A 22,289-nucleotide genomic window follows, 5' to 3' on the forward strand; every position below is an offset into this window, starting at 1 on the left:
ATGTTTATTAGTGTACTAATAGCAAGAATTAGGTGTGCACTCATAAAATTCATGGGCAACACAAAGTTAGGAGGTTTTAATGTCAAGAAGGACTCACTCATCACTTGAGAAGAGTAAGACAACTTTGTTGGCACAAGTCATATGCATAGGATAAAATTTAGCAGTCATCTCCCCCTCCCGCCCCTTTAAAACAACGCGTAATTTTGGATGTAAACACAGATTTAGTTAATTAGAGAAGCTGAAGACTAGAAAATGTGAGTATACAAGCCAGGAAGGTAGCTTTATGAAAAGAGCTTATGCAGTTCTGCAGTGGATGTGGCAAAACATTTTTAGTAGAGCTACGGAAGTTAGTACCACTGGAGAGGACATCCTCCAGAATTCTGTGTAAAGCACTAGTCATCTGTGTTAAATAAAGATGAGCTTAAATCAGAACTCATGCAGAGTAAACCTATTTGGATGTTTAGAGCAATGAGTATCTGTCACAGAAAGATAAATTTTAAGTTTCGCTTGTTTTGCTTAGCAACACATTGGCTAAGGAATATGATGATTTTTTTCTCATATGGAATGTTGAGTAACAGAGAAGGAAGAGAATGGTAGTGTCAGCAATGATCACACAGATCTGTAAACTGGGTCATGAGTAATCATAGTCTCGAATTTAAAAGACTTCCAGCTATTCAAAAAGTGACGTTCAGAAGGGGTCTTCCAAATTCCTACAAAGGACCAGCATTATTTTAAGATAGTGCTTTAAATGCTGATCCAACAGATCATAAGCATGAGCAAAATGCTCTTAGACATAGAAAATTAAGATTGTTTTGTGAGTTCTTGTACATATACTGAGCTGGTAGCATCTATGAGGTTTGAAAACTGTGTCTGTTTGGCACTTTGTTTACACTGCATTAAATCCATGCCTTTGCGTTCCCACTGGTCATCGTGTAGGCTGAGGAGGAATTTTTTCTCCACTCCAGAGTACAAAATAACAACTGGTTTCTTGTCTGATATTTCACCTCTTTCTGCTGAAGCACTGGAATTTGGTCAGAGCTGGAGACAGACTGTTGGATGATGTACCCTAAAAGACTGACATTCCTTGAGTATGCCTCATACATGTGTCTTGCTCATCTGGCTGATGTTAAAACTACTGTTGGATGTGGAATCAGGATGTACTTCTCTTGTATTACTCTTGTATGTTTATTACTCCTCCTTCTTTACTGCAGTGTGGCCAAGGCCACTTTCTCAAGATGTCTGGGAGCTTTGTTAAGACAACTGCTATTGAAGGCATCCAAACCACTGGTGACACTCTGAGTTACTTCTGGTGCATTAAAGGTGTGGCTTTTTGCATTTCATTATTACTCTAAATTTACTATAGGATGTTGGAAATGTTCAGTAGTCAGTGGACTAGATACTGATTGCAAGTCTTGTGCTATATGCCCAAAATTTATCCAGCCCCAAAAGTTTTTAGTTGTGTAGGGATCCGAGCACTCACATCCCTCACCTTTGAATTTAAATCTTAATCAACGGATCACACGAACACAGCTTTTGCATTTTACAAGCAGAATTTTAGAAGACTTCTGCCACATTAACTTTCTTCCTTCCCCAACAGCATTAAAAATGGCTTTCTGAGTTTTACTATATCTGAGCATGTGGTACTTCTCTCCATGCATCCCATCAAAGTAATAGAAGAGCTTCTTTCTCATTAAGAATGCATTAGTTCAGTCTAACACCATTCCAGTTCTTTCTTTTAGTCTTTGAAATGTGACACTTCATTGCTACCTCCTTGTATTCAGCAGGCAGGCTGTCTAACTAAGCAGACAGCACTGTCTTTCTTATAGGGAGACGACTCTTTCATTAGACCCCACATGCAGTGAAGATTAATGGGTGAAAATGGACCAGGGAGGGGTGGGTGGGTGGATTTTTCCCAACAAAAAGACTGCCATAGAATGTATCAGCTGAAACTTTTTCAGTTACTATGAATGATAATAATGAAACCTGAGTGTCAAACATGGAGGGGAATCATGAGTAAATTTATCTGAGTAACCTAGACCATAAACTTGGTCTACCTGCAGGTAGAAATGGGCATATTTTGGAGCAACAGGTAATTGGCATCTAAAAACTTTGGGTAATCCTTTTGGCATTTCTGGGATTATGCATGGACACAGCAATCATCAGACAGATTCCTCAGTTGAGGGGAATTTTTTGAAGGCAGCAAGTTCCTCAAAGCACTTCCTACTTTGCTTTTAGCAGTTCGTTCTAGAGGCTGGAGGAGATTGCCTGTGACTGTGGACCTGCACGCCGGGACTGTGTGGCATTCCGTTCACCACCTCTGTTTCCCCATCAGTAAAGTGTGGAATGAAGTGTCTTAATCTTTTACCTCAGGTGTGTTTGATAGCTGACTTAGGTGACTGACATGGTTGAAAGAGCTCAACTCCGACATCTGTGCAGTGTCAGCCCAATTCCATTGAAACCCGTGGCTGACTGCCGTGAGGGTCCCCTCTGTCGCCATCGCAGTAACGGCACAGAAGACCCCTCTGCAGTTAAGCCTGCAAAAGCTGATGGGGGAATCATACGTATTTAGCAATCATCTTTTTAACAGCAACTTGTTTAACTTGCTGTGTCACAACACAATGCTGATTTTTGATACTTCTCGGAAGCCACTGCCTGAAAAATTGCCAGAGGCTCTGTGAGAGATGTCTAACAGTGACAATGCCTCTGACCTGTCTGAAGCAGTGTGAGTGTGGATTCCACCCAAACTTGCCCTGTTTCAGATAGAGCAGACATAGATGCAATGAACCCGAAGCTTAAACTACGAGTTTGCTTTGGCAAAGTTCAGTTCTCTACAGCAGATGTGATCTTAGGATCGGTCTCTTTCTCATTTAAAATGTTTTATTCAGTGTAAGTTGTCCATCACTCTGGTATCCAAGTGGTAATAAATATAAATATTATTTATGTGACAACGGTTGAGTGAACTACGAGAAGAAATAGGCACGTGCATTCAGATCTTGAGTTACAAGTAAATTCAGTCTTAAAAAAAATAAAAAACCTAAATAGAAGTAAAAGAAAAAAAGGATTCCCTAATGAAATTTAGTCAAGAAAATTACCCTATTGACCTGATAATATTAAATTTGTCGAATGTTATTATATTTAATAACATTCTTCCTCAGAGTCATAGCACTCAAAAGCAAAATGTAAATATCAGAATCCACCGGACTTCTGTAGTTGGAGAGTAATACAAATCTGCATATAAATACATGCTAACATTAACAGTGATAATTTGCAAATCCAAATACAGATCTATATACATTTTGGATTTCTAAAATACACTTTATGACTTACTTCGGAAAAAAAAATAGTGAAGAGGAGATGAAGGAAAAAAATTGGCATTTAATGGTCCAGAGTTCTCATTGCAGTTTCTGCAGAAGTAATCTTGGGTCCTTTGGGTTTAGCAAAAGACACCAATGACTGACAGCAAATGACAACTACAGATGGAGCTTCACTGTTATGAGCAAAGACACCCATCTTTCTCTAGAACGGACAGTACTGCCAGAGGAAGAGGAACAGTTTGTCTTTTAAATTTTGCTTTGAAGAGCCTCTTCAAAGTGAAGTGGCAAAGTGGCTGGTGGCTGGAAAGGAGAAGCAAGAAATGGAAAAAGAATAGAGTTTAGATTAAGTATGGGGCTGCCATAGAAACTATTCAGGCCAGCTGAAGAGACTATTTATTTTGTACAGCTAATTGGCTGATAGAGGTTTTTTTAAAACTGGGCCAAATGCTGAAAAGTCTGTGGCAGTTCTCCAAACAGAGCACTTTTTATACTGGAAAAGGAAAAGGAAAGAAAGCAAAAACCTGTCACCTTTCTCTTACTGGTCCACACAGAAAACAGGGTTGAAATTCTAGTCAAAATTGAAGTCAATGGGAGATTTGCCATTGATTTTGAAGGAGCCAGAAAGCACCCCAGATATTTTCCTTTCTATTTTCAGACAGATACATTTAACTACCACCAATCAGCTGTCCTCTGTTAGTGTTTTCTTTTAGCGTTTTTCAGCCTCCATGGCTATGTCTATATTAGGGAATTTTTGCTCAAATTTCTCAGCATTGTTACTGTCTGTTCAGTACCAATCTGAGGTTATATCAGTGCCGGTCTCTCCAGCTGTTTATATCTGCCAGTGTATTAAACACTGTGTCATGTAACTGTGCACAGTGCTAGCCAGTATTACTTCTTTGTTGTTTCCGAGTAGCATCTGTATCGAGATGTGGTGGTTTAACCAGGACACTAGATTCATTAACTTTACCTTTTGGTAAGCTTGACTGTGACCTAAACTACTCAGAGCTCTTACCTCTGCTGGAGCTCAAATCACATTGGTCTTAAAGATCTTTCAGTGCTAATGACATAAGACAGACAGAATTGTTTGGGATAAATCATTGCTGCCGTTTTATCCTCCATATGAAACAAACTGTACAGATGTACTGGAATAAAGGGGTATTTAAAGCCACAACAGCTGTTTTTACATTAATTACAAAATTATTGCCTTAGATAAAAAATACACAGGTTCTGCATCTTTTGAACCAATAAAATTTACCCCAGTGTTCCAGAATTTCCTCTAAGCTGTCCCAGTTTTGGATGACATGAATTGTTCTGATAGATCTCAAGGACTGTTAACTTTAAAACCTAATGAATACTATTCAAATTTCAGCTTTGTTAAATAATTAATTATTAATCTTGGTAGTAGAAGAAGTCTGTCACTGTTTCAAGTAGATATAAATATTTGGCTGCAGGGCCATTGCAGCTACTGATTATTGCCAAGTGAAGCAGCAGGTGATCATGTTCTCCCAAAACTTCTCTAATAACCTCCACCCACCAGAGAAGAAGAGCAAGTCCAGACCAGACCTGTTAACCAGCTGATGCTCTCCTAAAGCTCAGGCTCCTTTTGTCTCTTTCAGATTCACAAATCCTTCATGAATCTCTTTTACAACAGCCAAAAATCTGCAACTCTGTTAACCCCTGTTCATTTCAGCTTTTACATGGAAGTTCCATAAACAGATGTAATGTATTTATAGTTAAGGATTCCAGAAGATTCAGCATAGAAAAATACTGAGAATTGTGTGCTAAAAGTCTACACATTACTGAAGATGTGGCCAATTTACAGACTAAAGGGATTTTTTGTTTTCAATACCATTCTTTCCTGAACAGTTCGGAAAATGTTCAAGAATTCAAGTTTGCCATTTACATTGCAGACTGCTGCCTTCTGCAAAGAGTCAGTCACCTGCTGGAGATTTCAAAGCTGCCTCAATGCACAGCACACAGTCATGGATCTGCATTTAAAGGCCTCCACATCAGTAGAAGATGCTATTGGCACATTGCAACACCTGATCTCCTAGTCCCTGGTGCTTATCTATGGACTGGACACCCCCAAAATTGATTGTCAGCTGTGTGGAATTTGTGCTGTCATGTGCTGCCTTTATAATATGGAATTAGCAATAATCATAGAAACAAACAGCTGATAAAAACAGCCAAATATTTTAAGGACAAGCATAAAAACATTTTAAAAATGAATGGCTTCTCTACAGCGCAGAGGATACATCACTAGAATCTATACTACGCCACCATTGTTGGTTGGAGTTTCTAATAACCAAAGACTGTGTCACAGTATATTTTATGAGCTTTAGTAACAGTAAACAGCTTTTAGTAACTTCTTATGAGTAACAGCAAATAGTGATCAGTTGGTTTTGACCTGCCTTCAATTCGTCCCCAGGACTCCCGAGGTGAAAGGCTAACACTGTAAAATAATGACAACTCAGGAAAGTATACAATTTTCCAGGGGGGAATTAATTTACCTAAGGACGTTAGGGGAATATCCTTTATAGCACATGCCAAAGGTTATGCCATGGCAAAGTTGTAACTGTTTTTGAATAAGTATTAAGGAGAGTAGATCAAAAGCGCCCCAACCTGCACAGGTGTTTCTGGAAGTTAGCTACTATCTTCCCAAGAGAGCTCTTACAGCTAGCTCTGCATCCTGAGCAGCCTGCAAAAGCAAGCAGGTTTCTCAAAGAGAGATGGGAAAAGAAAACCAACTCACTTCAGGATTTCATTAGAGAACAGATAATGTGTAAACAGAAACAGTAAAGTTTCACAGACTTTCAAAGCTTCTAGTTTCTACTATTCCTCCTCTACTAAGAGCTACATTCTGTACCTCTGAAAGCATCTGAAAGTCCAAACTTTGGCTGTTATCAAGATCAACCGTATTTTAAATTCAGGTTCCTTTTTTATTCCCCCCCATGGACATCTGAGTTCAGAGTTCTTTGGAGGGCCTGGTTGCCTGTATCAAGGAATTATTTGTGGGGAGACCTCATTTCCCCGTGAAAAGGCAAACCTACATTTCCTACATGGAACAAACACTGTAAACCAGCATCATCAGACAACCACAGAGACCTCAGGGACCTGCAGGTCTCCTTGTCATCTGTACAATCACGGTTTTGCCTGCACTGGCTGCAGGCACTCCAGTCATTTCTCTGATGGGCTGTTTTGCCCTCGAGGTCTGCTGCTAAGCAGCCCCACTCACTATCCTCAGCCATTCCCTCAGAAGCCCTTCTCAGTGAAGGTCCAAAGCCATGCTAAGGGAATTTCAGAACAGGCTTTACAATTTCACAGGCTTTAGGATCTCGTTCATGTGTCCCTGATTTAACAAATACAAGTTCTAGGAAGTTCAGATGCTTATTTCTGTAAATTAAAAAGGTGACAGCACTTGTTGAGGTTATAGCTTCATCAATATTCTCCTAACAGTGCTCACTGGGCACCCTGCTGAGCAGCTGATTTGACTTTCCGTGTCCGACAAGTACCAGATGCCCTGATAAAAAGACTGGAGAACCATCGGTTTCTAAGAAATCGCACTATCTTTAGAAAGAGAGCTTGGATAAATAGGTTTTTACATTGAGATGGCTTTGTGTATGTTCTGCCTGTCATGCATTTCAGGACAACTGGTGACAATGCCCACCTCATCCTGCAAGTAGTCCCACTGAACGCCCTGAAAGCAACTCAAAGGCTAAAAGAGCCAGAATTAGTTTCCTCGTAACTTAAATTTTATCACCTTGGAAGAATCACAGAACCTGACTAAAATGTGCTAACGTGGAAGGAAGTTCAAAGCTTAAATCTGACACATCTATAATGATATTTAAGGTTTCTTCCCACCTGAACCATGCTTTACTTTTCAGAGGTGCTAAATACCAAAATGCTACATTTACTTGGAGAGGGGACCTCAGCCTCTCTGTAAGGCAAAGTTATCTACATGCACAGTAATGACTGAAAAGTAGATCTGACCTAAGGTGGTTTTTTAAACAGAACATGGATTGGGGCAACAAGAAAGAAATTTTTCATCCTCAAAGATCTACTTCAAGATCCTAAGTCAATCTTTTTATTATAGCTCTGGGATTTAGAATAAAACATACAATTAAACTTAAGAAACAAAATAGCAAAAACTAAACTGCTTTGCAGTTCATATTAATTATGGAAAAATATAGTTCAATTTATGGATGTCAATAGACTAACAGAAGTTAGCAGTGACATGACATGGTTTAATCTATCCTAATGGACTCTTCAATATTCAGAAATCTGGCCATATTGATCATGCAATTCATACTGAATAGAAAGAGGCAATACACATTTGTGGCCACATTCTACCCTCATCATTCCTGACAGCACTCCCAGCTTATTTAAAACAACATTCAAACCGCACATTGGTTTCCCTTGTGGCTTAATTCTCATTATTCACTGAACTTCTTTTTGCTAGAAACTGACTGAAGAGCCAGATTCTGAGCTCATTGTTTGGTTTTTTGCTGACTGCAGTGAACAGCCTTCTCAGTTTCCAAGCCCAGCATTTCTATACACTCAAAACAGTTGCAACCACCAACTAGCAAAATAAAAGCAGGTCAGGGATGGGGAGGCAGGATGAGTGAAAAGAGTGTGCACGTGCTTTTTAGAAAGAATGAGACTGAAAATTAATAAAAGATTTGCTCGTAGCCTGTAGCAACAAATGACATCAATTAAGCATGGGAGATATGTGTCCCAAAACAGAAAAGAATGAAAAAAAAAAAAAAAAAAGAATATTCATGGATGTGCATTTCTCAGCTTGAAATAGATGTGCTTAAACAATGTTACTATTCCAACTTGAAAACTCATAACTCTTCACAAGAGATACAGGAACCATGAGCACTGATGCCAGCAAAGAGAGTTTTCAGTCACAAGAGGTTCATGCTGGTGACAAAAGCAGGGATAGTGTCTATCTGCTCCCCTGTCTTGGTCTTCCTGATGGATCAAGATGGTTTAATTTGCCAGTGGTTCACTGGAAATTAGTGTTGTGAGAACCACAGACCTTACTGTTCTGAGGCTGAACGCCTGAGATGACTGCCGCCTGTGCCCTCCCAATCCTGGACTGCTTTGCATCAGCGAGAAAAGTTAAAAGTCTGATTATCTTACCAAGGCTTCCTCATGGGCCTTGGATCTCTGCCAACTCTCCGTCTCCAATCCTTCCTAATAAGTTGCTCCCAATTTTGCACTGACAAGTGTCCTACGCCATGACTTTGCAACAGGCTCTTTGAGACACTCTCACACTGTATTTGTGGTGGTGAGTGCAGCTGGTCCACACACTAAAGCTACCCATCATTTAGCTGGCTAATTTAGCCATGTAATTTTATCACCTTATGATTTTTGGTTAAGATGACACGGTGGTTTTCAACCTGTGGGACACATGCCTCTAGTTCTATACACTACTTCTCCTGGAAAACCACTAAGAAAAACAGACTTCCTGTCAGTAGACTCAATTTTGCTCTTAAAGGGCTTCAATGAAGAATTTGTAGAGGATAGCAAAATTAGCATGAGCTACAGCATGTGATCAGTTCTGGTTTAGACTTCAAATGGCTGAAAATATATTGTATGCCTTGATTAATTGCTCCAATCATTAATTAAATTAATTGGTAAAACATGGACCTTAAATCTAGTCTGAACAGTGATTGAGTATTATTCTGAATTCATCTGGTCAATTAAAAAAGCCCTTCATGATTGGAATTTTTTCATATGAGCAAGTTATCCTTTAACATTTTCTTGGGCAAACATGATGGAGTTTTCTTTGGTTTCCCATTCCACATAAGGTTACCCACTCAAATCATTCCGATACCTTTTCCCTGGCATTCTTTGGAGATCAGAAAATCCCACCGTACTGAGTGACCACCTTCAGGTATCACCCCTGCTTTCAGGGGCTGAGTTTTAGACCCTTACCCATAAAATGGTTCCTGATCATCTGCACCACTCTGAAATCAACACAGCTACTTCGGGGTTTAGTCTGGAACTACTCCATATGCAAAGAAGCCCCATGAAAACAGGTTATGAAGAACCGTTGACAGCTTTGACTGTTTGCGTTTCTGATTTCTTATGTTTCTGACTGAGGGAATGCCATATGGAACCTTCTCATATATTCCCACCCCCACCCCCCTAAATTTACAGGTGCATGTTTCTCATGCCAGCAATACACAACTAAATGCCCAGTATCAGCCACCACGGCATGTATTTTTCAATAGAGTCTGTTAGACTTTTGTCTCTTCCTTCCTTTTTAAATAAAAAGAAAAGCAAGGGGTATTTCCTGCAATGTCGGTGTCAAGAAACTAACAGCCTCATCCAGCCCCCATCCAAATTAATGGAAAAACTCCCACTCTTTCACGGGGTGCTGGTCTAGACTTGCAACAGACAGGTTCTTCATGCTCAGGAGCCACGTTCATTCCCAACAAGGTGTCTTACAGTCAGACAGGTGCAACCACGTCTGCACACCACTGAACCTGACCCAATAAATCCTGCTTGGTTTGGAAGCCAGATCCAATCCCTAGGCCACAAGTGAAGTCATCCTTTGGAACAGAGCAATCAAAAGCTGTAAAGCTCCTAAAAATGCTACCACTTGGCTACATTGTGTATATTACATTTCCATCTCTCTTGTCATATTAAAATAAAATAATGACATATTAAAAAAAGCTAACATTCTTTATTGCTTTTGTTAGGAAGTATCTTGTAGTACACATACAGGTGAGAAATGTAGTTGAATTAGCATTACAAAATCAACATTAATATTGATAGATTTCCAAAGTTGCTTTTTTAGTTGATGATTATTTGTGGTTTTCTTCAGTTTTGGTGGATAGCTGTACTGTTTTCTACAATTAGTCTCTTTCTTTCAGCTGAGTGCACTTTGTATGCTATAAAAAATGTTTGTCTTTTTATTCTTTTTTTTAATGTATTTTGTTTTTCCCAGTCCTGCAGTAGCTACTTGGTTTGGTGTTTATTGCACGTAGCAGAAAATACCTATCACAGAAATGCAAAGGCAGTCTGACAGCAAGCTTCTCTTCGGGCATGTTGACATCATCCTCCCCTCTGAGCTCAATTCAACTTTCAACACAATGCCTAAAACTGCACAGCCTCTGGGCACAAAAGATGAACACGAGAGTACACTTGTGCATTCTGTTGCCCTGTAAGCAAATTGCCTTGTTAATGAGGAATCAGTCAAATAATGGGTTTGATAGTCTGTTTAGATTAGCTGAGATAAAGTGCAAAAGTGTTTTTTGGTGTATCGCAGACAGCAGCGCATCCTGTTCAGAGTTCAGGGCTATGAAAGTCATTGGCTAATTCTTCAGTGTCTCTCACAAGAAAAGAAAAGACACAGCTATTTCACGTGTAATAACTACTTTTCGGAAAAAATGAGGACACTAGGATTTTTTAACTTCACTGACAGGCCAAACCGGAGCTGCACTTTGCAAAGTGCATATAACTCCTGCTTTCAGTTGTCTGTCTGTCTTTACATGGGCTATGCCTGGAAGGAGGAGAGAAGAATGCCCTTGCTTTCATATACTAGATAAGGAACAGAAACCCTGTGGGTACGTGCATATGACCAACGTTTGTGGGGTGAACCCTGCTTCCCCTGCTCAGGACGATAACAAATCAGTGCATGCACACAAAGAACCCTGCCTACTGGATAACACGCTGTGAATTACTGCTCTGTGCTATCTTGTTCGTGTAGTTATACATGTAATGAATTCTATCTAAATTCTCTTCCAGTAAGGAGCAAGCTAACTGACAGCCATTTTATTTCTGTATGCTCCGAGCTGGTTGTCTGTCTGAGCTCTGCATTGCAGCAGCTGGAAGTTGATGGAAGAGGGAAGGGAAAAGGCACTGTGTTTCTACAGTTTTCCCTTCCAAGCTAAAGAGCTTGGATGAGAGAAGAGGGAACATAACCGAATCACTCAGACAATCTGTTCTTTCAACCGGTGGGGTTGAAAGGTTGAAAGACTTTTACAAATAACGATTAAAAAAAAAAATGGCAAGTATTAGTTTATGTGACAGGAAGGCTGTAATTCTGCTCTGCTCTGTTCCACATAAAATACTAAAATATGGAAATTTTATGTTATCTGTCCTCTCTTGTAGAACGAGTACATTTTCTTCTTATCATTACGTCTCATCTGGTACGTTATTCAAACTCAAGCCAAAGTATTCCACTGCTTGAGATATCACATAAACAAAAACAACGTGAAGAAGCTCATAATAAACACATCACAAAAACCTGCTCCTTGGCCTTCTAAAATCTTGCTTGCTTTGCTTTGACAGGGCAAACAGCCCATCAAACCTGCTTGACCAGCTTCATCACTGGGACACAATCTGAAGGTAGACTGTTCTTCCACAGGCAGCCTTTTGTCATCCTCAGCACATTTTCTGTAGCGGCGGATGCATCTGGGCATTGATGGGACTCAGGTCTCTGTGATCCAGCGATCAGCCAGTGCTATCCTATCAGCTGGATGTAAGAGAAGTGCCTACAATCTAGACTCACCGTCCATTTTACACCGCTTTCGAATTTCCCTCATTCTGACAGAAGAATGGTTCAGTGTTGGCACACATGATGAGTCAGCTTGAGGGCTGTTATAACCTGTAATAGTTGGTGACAGCCTCCAAGACACTGGTATGTCGGGCCAGGGACAGCTGGTTGGCAGCAGTCCTGGCCATACTCACTCCTTCCCTGACTTCACATGCTCTACAGTTATGACACGGACAGCAGAAAATGGTTTCATCTCTGCCTGTAGGGAATTTTGTATTTCATAGAAATTGCCATATAACGACCAGATTTTTATTCCACAGTGACAGGACAGGAAAAGGATCTCATCTTAGCCATTTAGGATAATTTGTTTTAAATAGGTGAAGTAAAAACCCTAGTCATTCTGTCTTTTTAAAAGTGGTTAGTTTCTTTAATGCAGTTGACCTCGGAGATTCACCACTGCAGGTACTGTAATTGGAATGAGAAATATGCAACTCTCAAGACTGAGTCTAAGCAGAACTCTTCTTTGATAAACTAATCTTTGTAAAATCCACCGTGCTGCTGTGTTTGACGAGCCAGGAGCTAGCTATTTGTTCTTTTTATTTTCTTCTCTTTCAATAGATGATTTAGAGTTCAGTATGCTGAAAAAATAGGAACGGGGCTCCCCAACCGATATTAATTATGGCTGTATTCTTCCTTTTGCTAGAAAAAAACCCCACACAATCCTTACGGCAATCAGCATGAAACACATCCTGTTAAATCCCTCATTTCTTTAGCATAATATGAAGTCTCTCTTTCTCTCATATTACCATTCTGGTCAGTCAGGTATGTGAGGTTTTTCTAGGCAACAGGTGTTTTTTGAAATAAAATACAACCTTCCCTTCAGCTCATTATGTGAAAGAGACAGCAGCTGCAAGTATAATGCTGAGGACACATGGTCTATAAGACACCCAGAAGAAAAATACTCCTTGTTCCACTTGTTAAGGTAAAGCACAGATGTTGCTTCAGTGATAAGCATGAGCATAAGGCAACCACAGTCTGCTTCATGTTGTAAATTCAGAATCTAACATTTCAGAATATTTAGTAGGCTGCGATCAGAATCACTGGTTTCTTTATGTAAGGAAAAGTTGTTTATGGCTAAGCTCATAGACCTAACAAATACTCCTTATCCAGTTTGGATTACACTATTATCAACAATATGCTAGGGACTATCCACAGACTTGGCAGATAAATTATTAATAACCTTTTACATAGACTCAACTATGAGTATCAAATAGTGACAAATGCATAAATTAATACACTTACTGATTTAAACATTGACAGCGTATATTAAAAAGGTTTTAGTCATTTAGAATGTTACATGCAATTTTCTTCCCTGCTTAGTGTTGGTACTAAGGCTATTTCTGTATCGTTCAGATCTAGACTGTTGAGAAATCACCTGCAAAATAATGGTGTCTAATTAATATAATAACCAAAGCTAGAACTGATCCTTTCTGGGGAGCAACTGCCTGTTCAGCTAGGCTGACAATTCCCCCCGCCCCAGTTTATTAATTTTCCCCTAATTTCTTTTAAGAACAATGTACATGTATTGTAGCTTACAGTATAGCTGTGAAAGATGAAAAAGCTTTTTCAAATAAAAAGGAAGTACAGTATTTCCTTAGAAACACAAAGATCCTCTAGAATTTCCTGATCGCCCTACTCCCTCCAGTTTTCTAGGCCTAACTAGGTCAGAAACTCTACCCTACCAACAACAGCATATAACACCACAGAGAAAACAGTTCACAGAATAATCCCGGAGCTCTGGCTCTGGGAGTAGACTGGTTACTTTGGCTGTCTTGCAAAATATTTATGCTGGCCTTGCAACGTAAGTCCCAGCAGCTTGTAGGACTGCATGTTTTTCTGGCTACAGTGTTTGTTATGTAGAGCAGCAACTGCAATGAACTGGGAAATGTACACATGGAGAAGGGCCTCACGGCATGGCTCTCCTAGAAAAAGTCAAAAGGTTCACACTCCTCAAACGGACACACAGCTCAAACTGACCCTGGCTCTTTTGTGTGTGGGGTTTTTTTGCAAAATCTATATTGGTAAGCTGTTGGTAAGATGAGTCCATCCTTTGTCGTTCTATTACCACCAGTTTTAGAGAAGACAGGCTTAAAAAATAAAATTAAACAAACAAGCTCTTATCAAAAGATATTATAAGGTTCCAAAGTAATTTCATCATGAAAATGATAGCGTAGCACTTCCTTTCTGTGCCATAAGTGGAAAAAAGGTCATTTAAATGACATACTCATTTTTTAGTTTGCTATGTTGTTCCAAAGGAAAAAGGTGTGAGTAATAAAAACAAGCAATCGAAGAACAAAATCTCTACATTAATTGGAATGATGATACACATGCCTAGAAGACAACCACAAGAAGTTATCACTGGTCTGACCCACCTATTGTTTGCTACTCGTTTGTTGACTCATGTTCTAGTTGTGTCCCTGTCCTGCAAAGGGCTTAGCGGCCAACAGGACAATTCAGATTGCTTGTGACTGAGAATACTTAAATATTTTGTGTACCATGGTCCTCAACCTCTGGTGCTGTAGAAGGGGAGCAGTCTCTTCTTATGAATCCATACAGCTTTTTGCCCTTCCTGAACCAACTATCCTCAATGTGTCATTCCAGGTTGTTACTACTACAAGAACTAATAATTCAGAATACTGCTATTAAGATTCTCCTCTACTCAGCAATCAGAGATGATCACACAGATTCCAAGACTTGTACACTAATATCACGGTGACAAAGTTTGAGTAAATACTCACATGTGTCTTCACGTCACCTTCAAGAATCTTGCTGTACCTGAGAAACTCAGCAACACTTCCATTCAGCAGCCTATCAAAGGCTTCAACATATGGTGCTATGCCTATAAAAGAAGAGCATTCCATTATAATGAGTTCATAAAGTACATAATGCATAGGACATTCCTTTGCAGCAGATGGAGGAGAAATACCATAGAAACAGGGGAAATTGCTCTAACTTAATTTCTGCCATATTCATTGATTTTTATACCACCCACGCATTCCTGAAGATCTTTGTATTGTTTGGTGGCTTTTAATAGCAAGCAATTCAACTTCCAGTAAGATAAGAGACTTTAGACTGGCTTGACAGTGGATTTATGCAGTGAAACGTGGCTTTGTAATCTCCTTCTTTTGTTGTCTGACCTTGCAAAACTGTCGCTGGATAAAGAAAGCTCAAATGAGTCTTCTAGATGACACATCCCATTTACTATATATATATTCTATACATTCCAACAGAGGAATAAAAATTCTATTTTCTATATGGTATACACAGCAGTTTCCCAATCAAGTGGACAATCAGAAAATGCAGATGAGACACAGTTTCTTATGCACCTGGCTTCTAAATGGCTTTATGTGGTACCTTTTAAGACAGCAAAAGTAATCTTTCCTTGGACGCTTTCCAGCCCTCCCTTTACTCCCTGACATATCCTCTGGTCTTGTCTATGCCTCAGAACCTTTGCCAGGTCCAGCATGAGTGATGCATGTGTGAATTTATGGCATCTGTAGTATCTGAGAGACCAAGGTTAAAATTCTTCCCAGCCTCTCTCCCTCATTAATGAAGCCTGAAGATTGCTCTGAAGAGGTACAAGGCTTTCCCCAGCGAGTTTGCTTTTAACTTTTTGGCACTATATGACAATTGTGTCCAAATTCATAATCTTGAAAGCCCTCTTTATTCCACAAGAGTCATCTGGCTCCTTGACAGAAAAAAGAAAGGCTCTGGCAATTGGAGTTTGCAATGGCCTGTGTGAAAAAAACATGTAGTTAGTCAGCTAGGCAGGATTTCAAGGCTCCTTTTGTTCTTTTGATGTCACTCACCTCTAATTCTGAGGAATTTCTGGGCTTTCTTCCATATTAAGTGTTTGTGTGTAAACCCCTCAAATGACCAAGTGTACAAAAGGTTTTAGTTGTGGAGATGCTTTCCAAAGCCCATTTATGTTCTTTGTCACAATCTGTGTGTGTCTCCAAGAGAATCATTGTAACCTTTTACTTTAGAGCAGAGTTTTAAATAGCAGTTCACCAAATGGCAATTGTCCTATGCAAAACTAGAAAGCAACTATGCTATTTTTTGCTATTCAATACAGCTAACTCCCAGGAGCATTTATTAGAATTTGCTGTGGGCCATGCAGAGCAATTGAATGATTAGTTTGCAATCCTGCTGTTGTAATGCCGTTTAGGAAAACAGTGAAGGTACAGTTCTCCCATCCTCCTCGTTATTTTGTTGTTTCTGAAAAAGTATTAATTGAAAAGCCAAGGTTATTTTTTGTAATAATTCTATTTATGGAATGGCCTTTTAGGGGGAGGGTCATGGTAGAAGAAAGCAATATATCTCCATTTCCACTAGAGACTTAGAAAAGGTCACACTCTGGCTGAGTGTCGGTTTTAAAGGAGAGAAAGAAAGAGAGACCCGTTCTGTAAGACTGTCAACTCTGCAGTTGCTGTGGAGGTTGTATGAGCCTCTGCAGAGGCGCAGTAACACAGCCATACAGAACAGTGTTTGTGGCACCACGTGTGTATCAGTTGCCCAAACTGAAGAACTGGTAGAGTCTTTCCTAACTGCATCAGCAAAAGCTAATTCCCGAGCCTCCCCCCATGTGAGACAGTGGCAAGTGCCAGCTCACCTTAGCTTCTTACTGCTGTCTCCCAGTGGCTGTGTTTTACAACCTCGCTCCAACAACGTTTGCCACTTGACTACTTCTAGGGATCTGTTGGGGTTTTAAGGCTCTGCTTCCCTGTGGGGGGAACCTTTCCACTTAACTGAGATCTTAGCTCAGGCCATGGATATAGCAGTTTTCATGGAAGCACCTCACGTGTGAGTCCATCTGTTCTGAAAGCAGCCCTGATTCTGTAATACTGACCTGTGGATTAATATAGAGATTCACCTAAATGGATTTATTATAGGATTGAAGCCTGTGTTTTTTAAAAAGACAGATTTCCTAGTAGTGATTGATTTATGTGTCAGTTTGTAAACAGACCGTGTTTCTCCATGACTTTGCCATGGTTTACTAACTGTCTAGGTTTTCTTTGGACTGTAAGCATTTTATTACTGAAGCTTACTGAAGGCTGCTGGAAGATGCTCCCTTCCTGCCACAGAAACACGCTGCTCTCAGTCAGCTGCTCCACAGCAGCTGCCAGTGTGTAGGCCCATGGCACACACGACTGTGGGGAAGATCCCTCGCATGTGTCGTGTGGTAAGGGCTGGCATACAGGGTCAATAAAGCAGCTGACATACACTGACTTGCTTCTGTGTCAGTAAGGAAGCTGCCTGCAACTTTCTGCTTCTTCTGCAGCTTCTCTACAGCAGCTGAGTCCACGCTCAGATGTGCTCTTCTCTGGACAATGCGGGAAAGAGCCAAGGAATACAGAAAGCAAAAGACACAAAGCTAAAAAGAAAGGGATGCATGTCAGGCTTCTGGGTGAAAAAGAAAGTTCTGGAGAAAGGAAAGGGCACCTCTATTCCATCAACATTAGAACTGCCATATTTATGAGGTTATTTACCCTCTAAATTCCAGGAACAACAAAAAAATTAAGGAGTGAAAAAATATGATTTGTCAATATGATGTGAATAAATGAAGACAGATTTTTTTGGTGCTTTGGAGATCCACTTGAGAAGGGGGAGCTCAAGAGGTAGCAGTGTAAGGCCATGGACGTGTGGCAGCCCTTAGTAAGCAAATGCTTATCAACAAACTCGTATTTGTTTAAGGATATTAAACAATTAAATAAAGTAGGTCTGCACTGCAAAATTCAGAGACCTGGCAAATTAACTCCGTGTTTAGGTTGGTGACTTCTTCAGAAGTATTTATGCTGTAAAATTTGGGGATGTCTCATTTCTTCTGCTAACTGGGCTCAAGCAGACATCTTCATCTGGTGAGTTACCTACAAACAATATAAGTCCTAAAATGGAAAAGTGATAAAGCTTGAAATATGGATAGTATTTTTAAGAGGCTAGTCAAATTTTGAATTTTCTAGGCTCTATTAATTTAGAATTATGCATATGACTAAGCTTGCCACATGACATGTCTAAATTGAATTTTTAAAATACCTTTGATACAGACTTCATAAGGGGTGGGATTGCACTCCCTCTTAAAAGACAAACACGTGTACTACCTGCAATTTCTTAACAAGAGAATTGGCATTTCAAAAAACCAGACTTACTTCCATTGACTCCATTGATGGCATCACACTCCATTCCACCAGATCCGTGTGAATCTGAAAATAATGATTCAAGTCGAGTCACTGCTTTCTCCAGTCTCTCCATCAAACCATGAGTCTCTGCCATTCTGAAATTAAGGATAGAAACAGCCCATGCTTTACTTCATGTTACAGTTCTGTTCATCTTGTGGCTTTACCTTTCATCAGCCTTTATGGTAAAACTCCTGGGTTTTAAGTATTGTCTTTCTGGCATATAAGCAGTTGCAGCGAAGCAGCTGACATACGGTAACTTGCTTCTTTGTCAACAAGGAATATGATCTGTACTCAGCCCCGTGTTTTCAATATAAACAGCAGACTCAAAGCACTGCTAGCGTAGCTTTGCACAGCCCATATGTGGACAGTTTATGACAAATATATGCATACGGTCCCAATCAGATATTGAGATGACTGAAATATTTATAAACGTAAATGGTAAAAACTACGCCTACAACGATTTGCATCAGCCATTTACAGATGCAGAAACAGAGACACAATTAATACTTGACTAAAGCCAGACTTTAAATGCATACCTTCTAATTGTTTAAAAGATACATTCTGAAATTTGCTTCAGTGTTTTAGGCTTTGTAGTAAGACTCAGCCACTTTATTGAAGGCTATAAAAGAAGCCAACAAGGTCTTCTGTTTATTCTTCTAGTATGATTTCCCATCACCTATTTTTTTCTTACAAAAGTACCTGATGTGAATCAGTGTTTCCCCAGCTTTTTAAATCAGGTGCTAATTAACCTTTAGAAAGAAAAAAAAAAAAAAATTCAGGGGCTGGCTTGTGCAGTACTGCGCCAGTGCTTTTGATTGCAAAAGAAATAGAAATTAGGCTAAATTTTTAAGAACTCACACATTTCTTTCCCCACAATATGATTATCTGCTTCCTTACATGTGAGGAAGTGTAGGCATTGACATTTTTGAATACTGGCCAATGGCTCAGAGAACACAGTGCTATATACACCTCAGACTGAGAAACAGTTATATAAGCAAAGACAAAGTTCTGTTTAAATCTCCTGTCATTTAATATAACACGTTTAAGGCACACGTTCCTCTCTACTCAAGGTTGTGTTTTATTCTGCTAAGTGACATACAGCTGGGGGTGGGGGTGGGGGGGTGGTGTGATCTATGGCTCTAGATTAACGTGATCCTCGCTAGGCTACGTCCCCCGCCAGCACTGGGGCAATGGGGGGACTCGCATCCCCAGCTGGGGCAAGCAGGTCGTCAGCAGCTCTCCCGGCATCCCTCCCCTGTGGCACTCCGCCACAAGACATTGATTGCTGTATGGCTTGTAGAGTAGAAAGGTTAGGCATACCTGGAATATAGGTGTAACTGCATTAGTTCCCAATGAACAGCCTGCTAAATGAGCTAGTGTTGCAGAGATACCAAAGCTTAATAGTAGATTCCAATCAACTGTGCAATACTATGCAATACGAGCAACTAAACCAAACCATGCTGCTTCAGTGTCCCCATACTCGGGGGAGAATCCCTAAACTTTATAATTAAAAAGTAAAGTAACATGAAAAGTAAGGTTTGGATTTACAAATCAGTATTAACAAATGTTATTAATAAAATAATAATAGTATTTTAATTTTTAAAATTTAAGTGCAAGAGAAGATTAGCTACTAGGACTGTGGAAACACATGCGGAGCTCTGGTGCTGAGTCAGGCTGTCTATCAAATAAGGTGGGACCTTCAGACTTTACCCTATAAATATAACGAGGTTTGTGTTTGACCTAAAAGTGAGACAGAAGATTTTACAGTGAGAAACCCTTGGAAGAACCATTCTCATGAGAAAGTTTTGTCTGGAATTTATGGGTTTTTCCTATTTACATTAAATAAAAAAGCAAACCCCCAAAAGAGGATGACATTAGACAGTGTGCATATAAGTACTGTCAAAATACAGAGGGGCTCTTTTGGCTTATACTGAAAATGCACACTATTCTGTTTGAAAAATCAATGAATTTAAAAAAAAAAACACCTTAACTTTTTGTACGGTTACAAATATCTTGGCAGGTGTGAGATAAAAGTATCAGGACAGCTTTTGAAATGTTCAAACTTTTGTGAGAATATTAAACCTCTTCTTAAAACAAAGCATTGTTAATCCTCAAAAATACTATGTACACATTATTTTCACAGTTTACCCTGCTACAGAAGAGCCTAAAATGGCGTCTGTTTTAAAAATTATGTATTAAACCAGTCTAAAGTCAGGCTGATCTAATGTGGCATACTGACAGTCAACTCATTTTACCAGTATTTTAAAGTATATTTCCAGTACAGTTCCTGTTTTTCTTTATTTGAAGATACAGTCTGGTAGGTTGGGGTTTTTTCATCTGTCTTAAAATTTTCCTTGATGACATGTACAAATTTCTTTGGAAGACCTGTTACTTTTTGGCCTCTTTAGCCTGATCTTGCCCATGGAAGGACACAAGTGTTTGACTACAAACCCAATGTGTTTGATGGCACACTCTTGGAGGTCTAAGTAATCTCAGAAATCAACAGACTTGCAATGTTCTACACAACAAACTTCCCTCTGTAAGTTACTAAGAATATGGGCTATGGTATCAGAAGCTCAAGGGAATAAACCAAGTCAATAACCCAATGGACCTTTTTTATGCAAAACTTTCCAGAAGCAACACAGTCTTTTGCTCACTATATTGTTCACCACTTTATTCAGTTCCCATTAGCTGGAGAACTACGATGTTGTTCTTTCAAAAGCAGGTATCACCAGTGAGGCAGTCACAGAATAATACATTGTTAAAGTATTTTTAGACAGAAGTGGGAACCATTTTTACCATCAAATTAGGGATGCCAGTTTTTTCTTGGTTTTATAAGGAATGTTACACTTCTCAAATTATTATATTTACACTGAACCTATCTTTTTATCTGTGTACTGATATATTCATGACTACGTGGTATTTGTGCCTATACGTATGTATATGCATGCACATAAGTACACACACAGGTATCGCTGCCATGTATGGATAAAGTGCAAGTATTCTTTTGCCATTACTGTATATAACAATGCAAGAGCAAATCAGTTGTACATACAATAACCTTATGGTTACACTTCATTTTACCATCAATTGGCTAGGCATCTATCTTACCAACAAGATTGGAATTAATGTCATTGTTCTGAAGTGAAGACTCCGCTGAACAATAGCATGAAAACTCTCTTCATCCGTTCTCAGTCTAAACATTGACATCTTTGCCTATATTTAGGGATTCAGGTATTTGGTTCATGTTATGACAACCTTCAGCATTTTCTTGGCCTATATTCAGCTGTTCACCTGATTACTTATAATTCCACACCTCGCTGCATGGTCAAACTGACACCACAAAGCCACAGCTCAAAAGGAGCCAAAACACAAATGGTACAGCTTGACTCTGTGAAGATACGGTTCGTGTGATATAGCATCAGAGCTTATATTATAAATAAACAATAAGACTGCTCTACTTACAGTGCCAAATAAAATCTTTGCACGTTAATGAAAAGTAAAGAGGATGTAAATACATCTATGGGATGCTTCCACTCCCATAAAGCACGTTTTCACATCAATACAGATTATTTACCTCATCTTTACCAGAATTTTAATTAAAGTTTTGATCTCAAAGTGGGTTATCGGGGTTAATCATATATCCGTTCCTGGAGTTGATGCTGACCACCTATAAGGAGTTAAAAACAACAGTGCTTCAACTCCCACATAATCCTGTATCCAGTTGCTCTCTTGGTAGAGAAGTACACTGACCTTCATTGAAAATAAGGTCAACTAAGAGCCAGGAAAGGTGTTAACCCACATCTACTGACAGTCATTTAAATGTTGACATTGTTAACTGTCTCTTGTGCACAAAAAATAAGTGGGAGGATCCACAGATCTGTCCTGTTAGTGGTATCTTTTTGGGGAGTGCTAAAGGCATGTGGTAATACTACCATCTGTCATTTCTTCCCCAAAAGAAGTTAATCCAAAACCAGGTAGAACGAGGCATGCTGAAGACCAACAAGCAAACCTCTCTTTATAGACAGGCCTTTTGAGATCACTGCTTTTCTCCCAGCTGTCTCAAAGCACCATTTATCTATTATCAAGGGGAAAAAAGTTGTCTGTAGACTAAAATTCCCTGACATACTCATCCCAAACAGCAGTCCAACTGGAAGCCAAATCACACAGGTACTATTCCTGTTACCATCGTATGTGACTTACGACAGAGGAACATATTGCTCTATC

The 22,289-nt window shown here is 39.5% G+C and overlaps 1 protein-coding gene and 1 long non-coding RNA gene across 3 annotated transcripts in view; one reads left to right on the forward strand and one right to left on the reverse strand.

Annotated features, from left to right (window-relative positions):
* The window catches only part of LOC308060041, a 61,231-nt gene extending 46,615 nt beyond the window's left edge, over positions 1–14,616 (forward strand). For both annotated transcript variants that reach the window (XR_013926570.1, XR_013926571.1), the window contains one exon: positions 1,212–14,616. This is a non-coding gene — a long non-coding RNA (uncharacterized lncRNA). The remainder of the gene's footprint in view (positions 1–1,211) is intronic.
* CAP2 (cyclase associated actin cytoskeleton regulatory protein 2) overlaps positions 1–22,289 on the reverse strand; it is a 68,554-nt gene that overhangs the window by 38,989 nt on the left and 7,276 nt on the right. The window contains exons 2-3 of the mRNA XM_080378241.1: positions 18,033–18,157; positions 14,625–14,725 (exon numbers count right to left, since the gene is read on the reverse strand). Of these exons, the coding sequence (XP_080234367.1) occupies positions 14,625–14,725; positions 18,033–18,156 (225 nt within the window). The 5' untranslated portion in view covers position 18,157. The remainder of the gene's footprint in view (positions 1–14,624; positions 14,726–18,032; positions 18,158–22,289) is intronic.

This window comes from Falco punctatus, assembly GCF_963210335.1.
Source record: "Falco punctatus genome assembly, chromosome: 3".
Taxonomy (NCBI): domain Eukaryota; kingdom Metazoa; phylum Chordata; class Aves; order Falconiformes; family Falconidae; genus Falco; species Falco punctatus.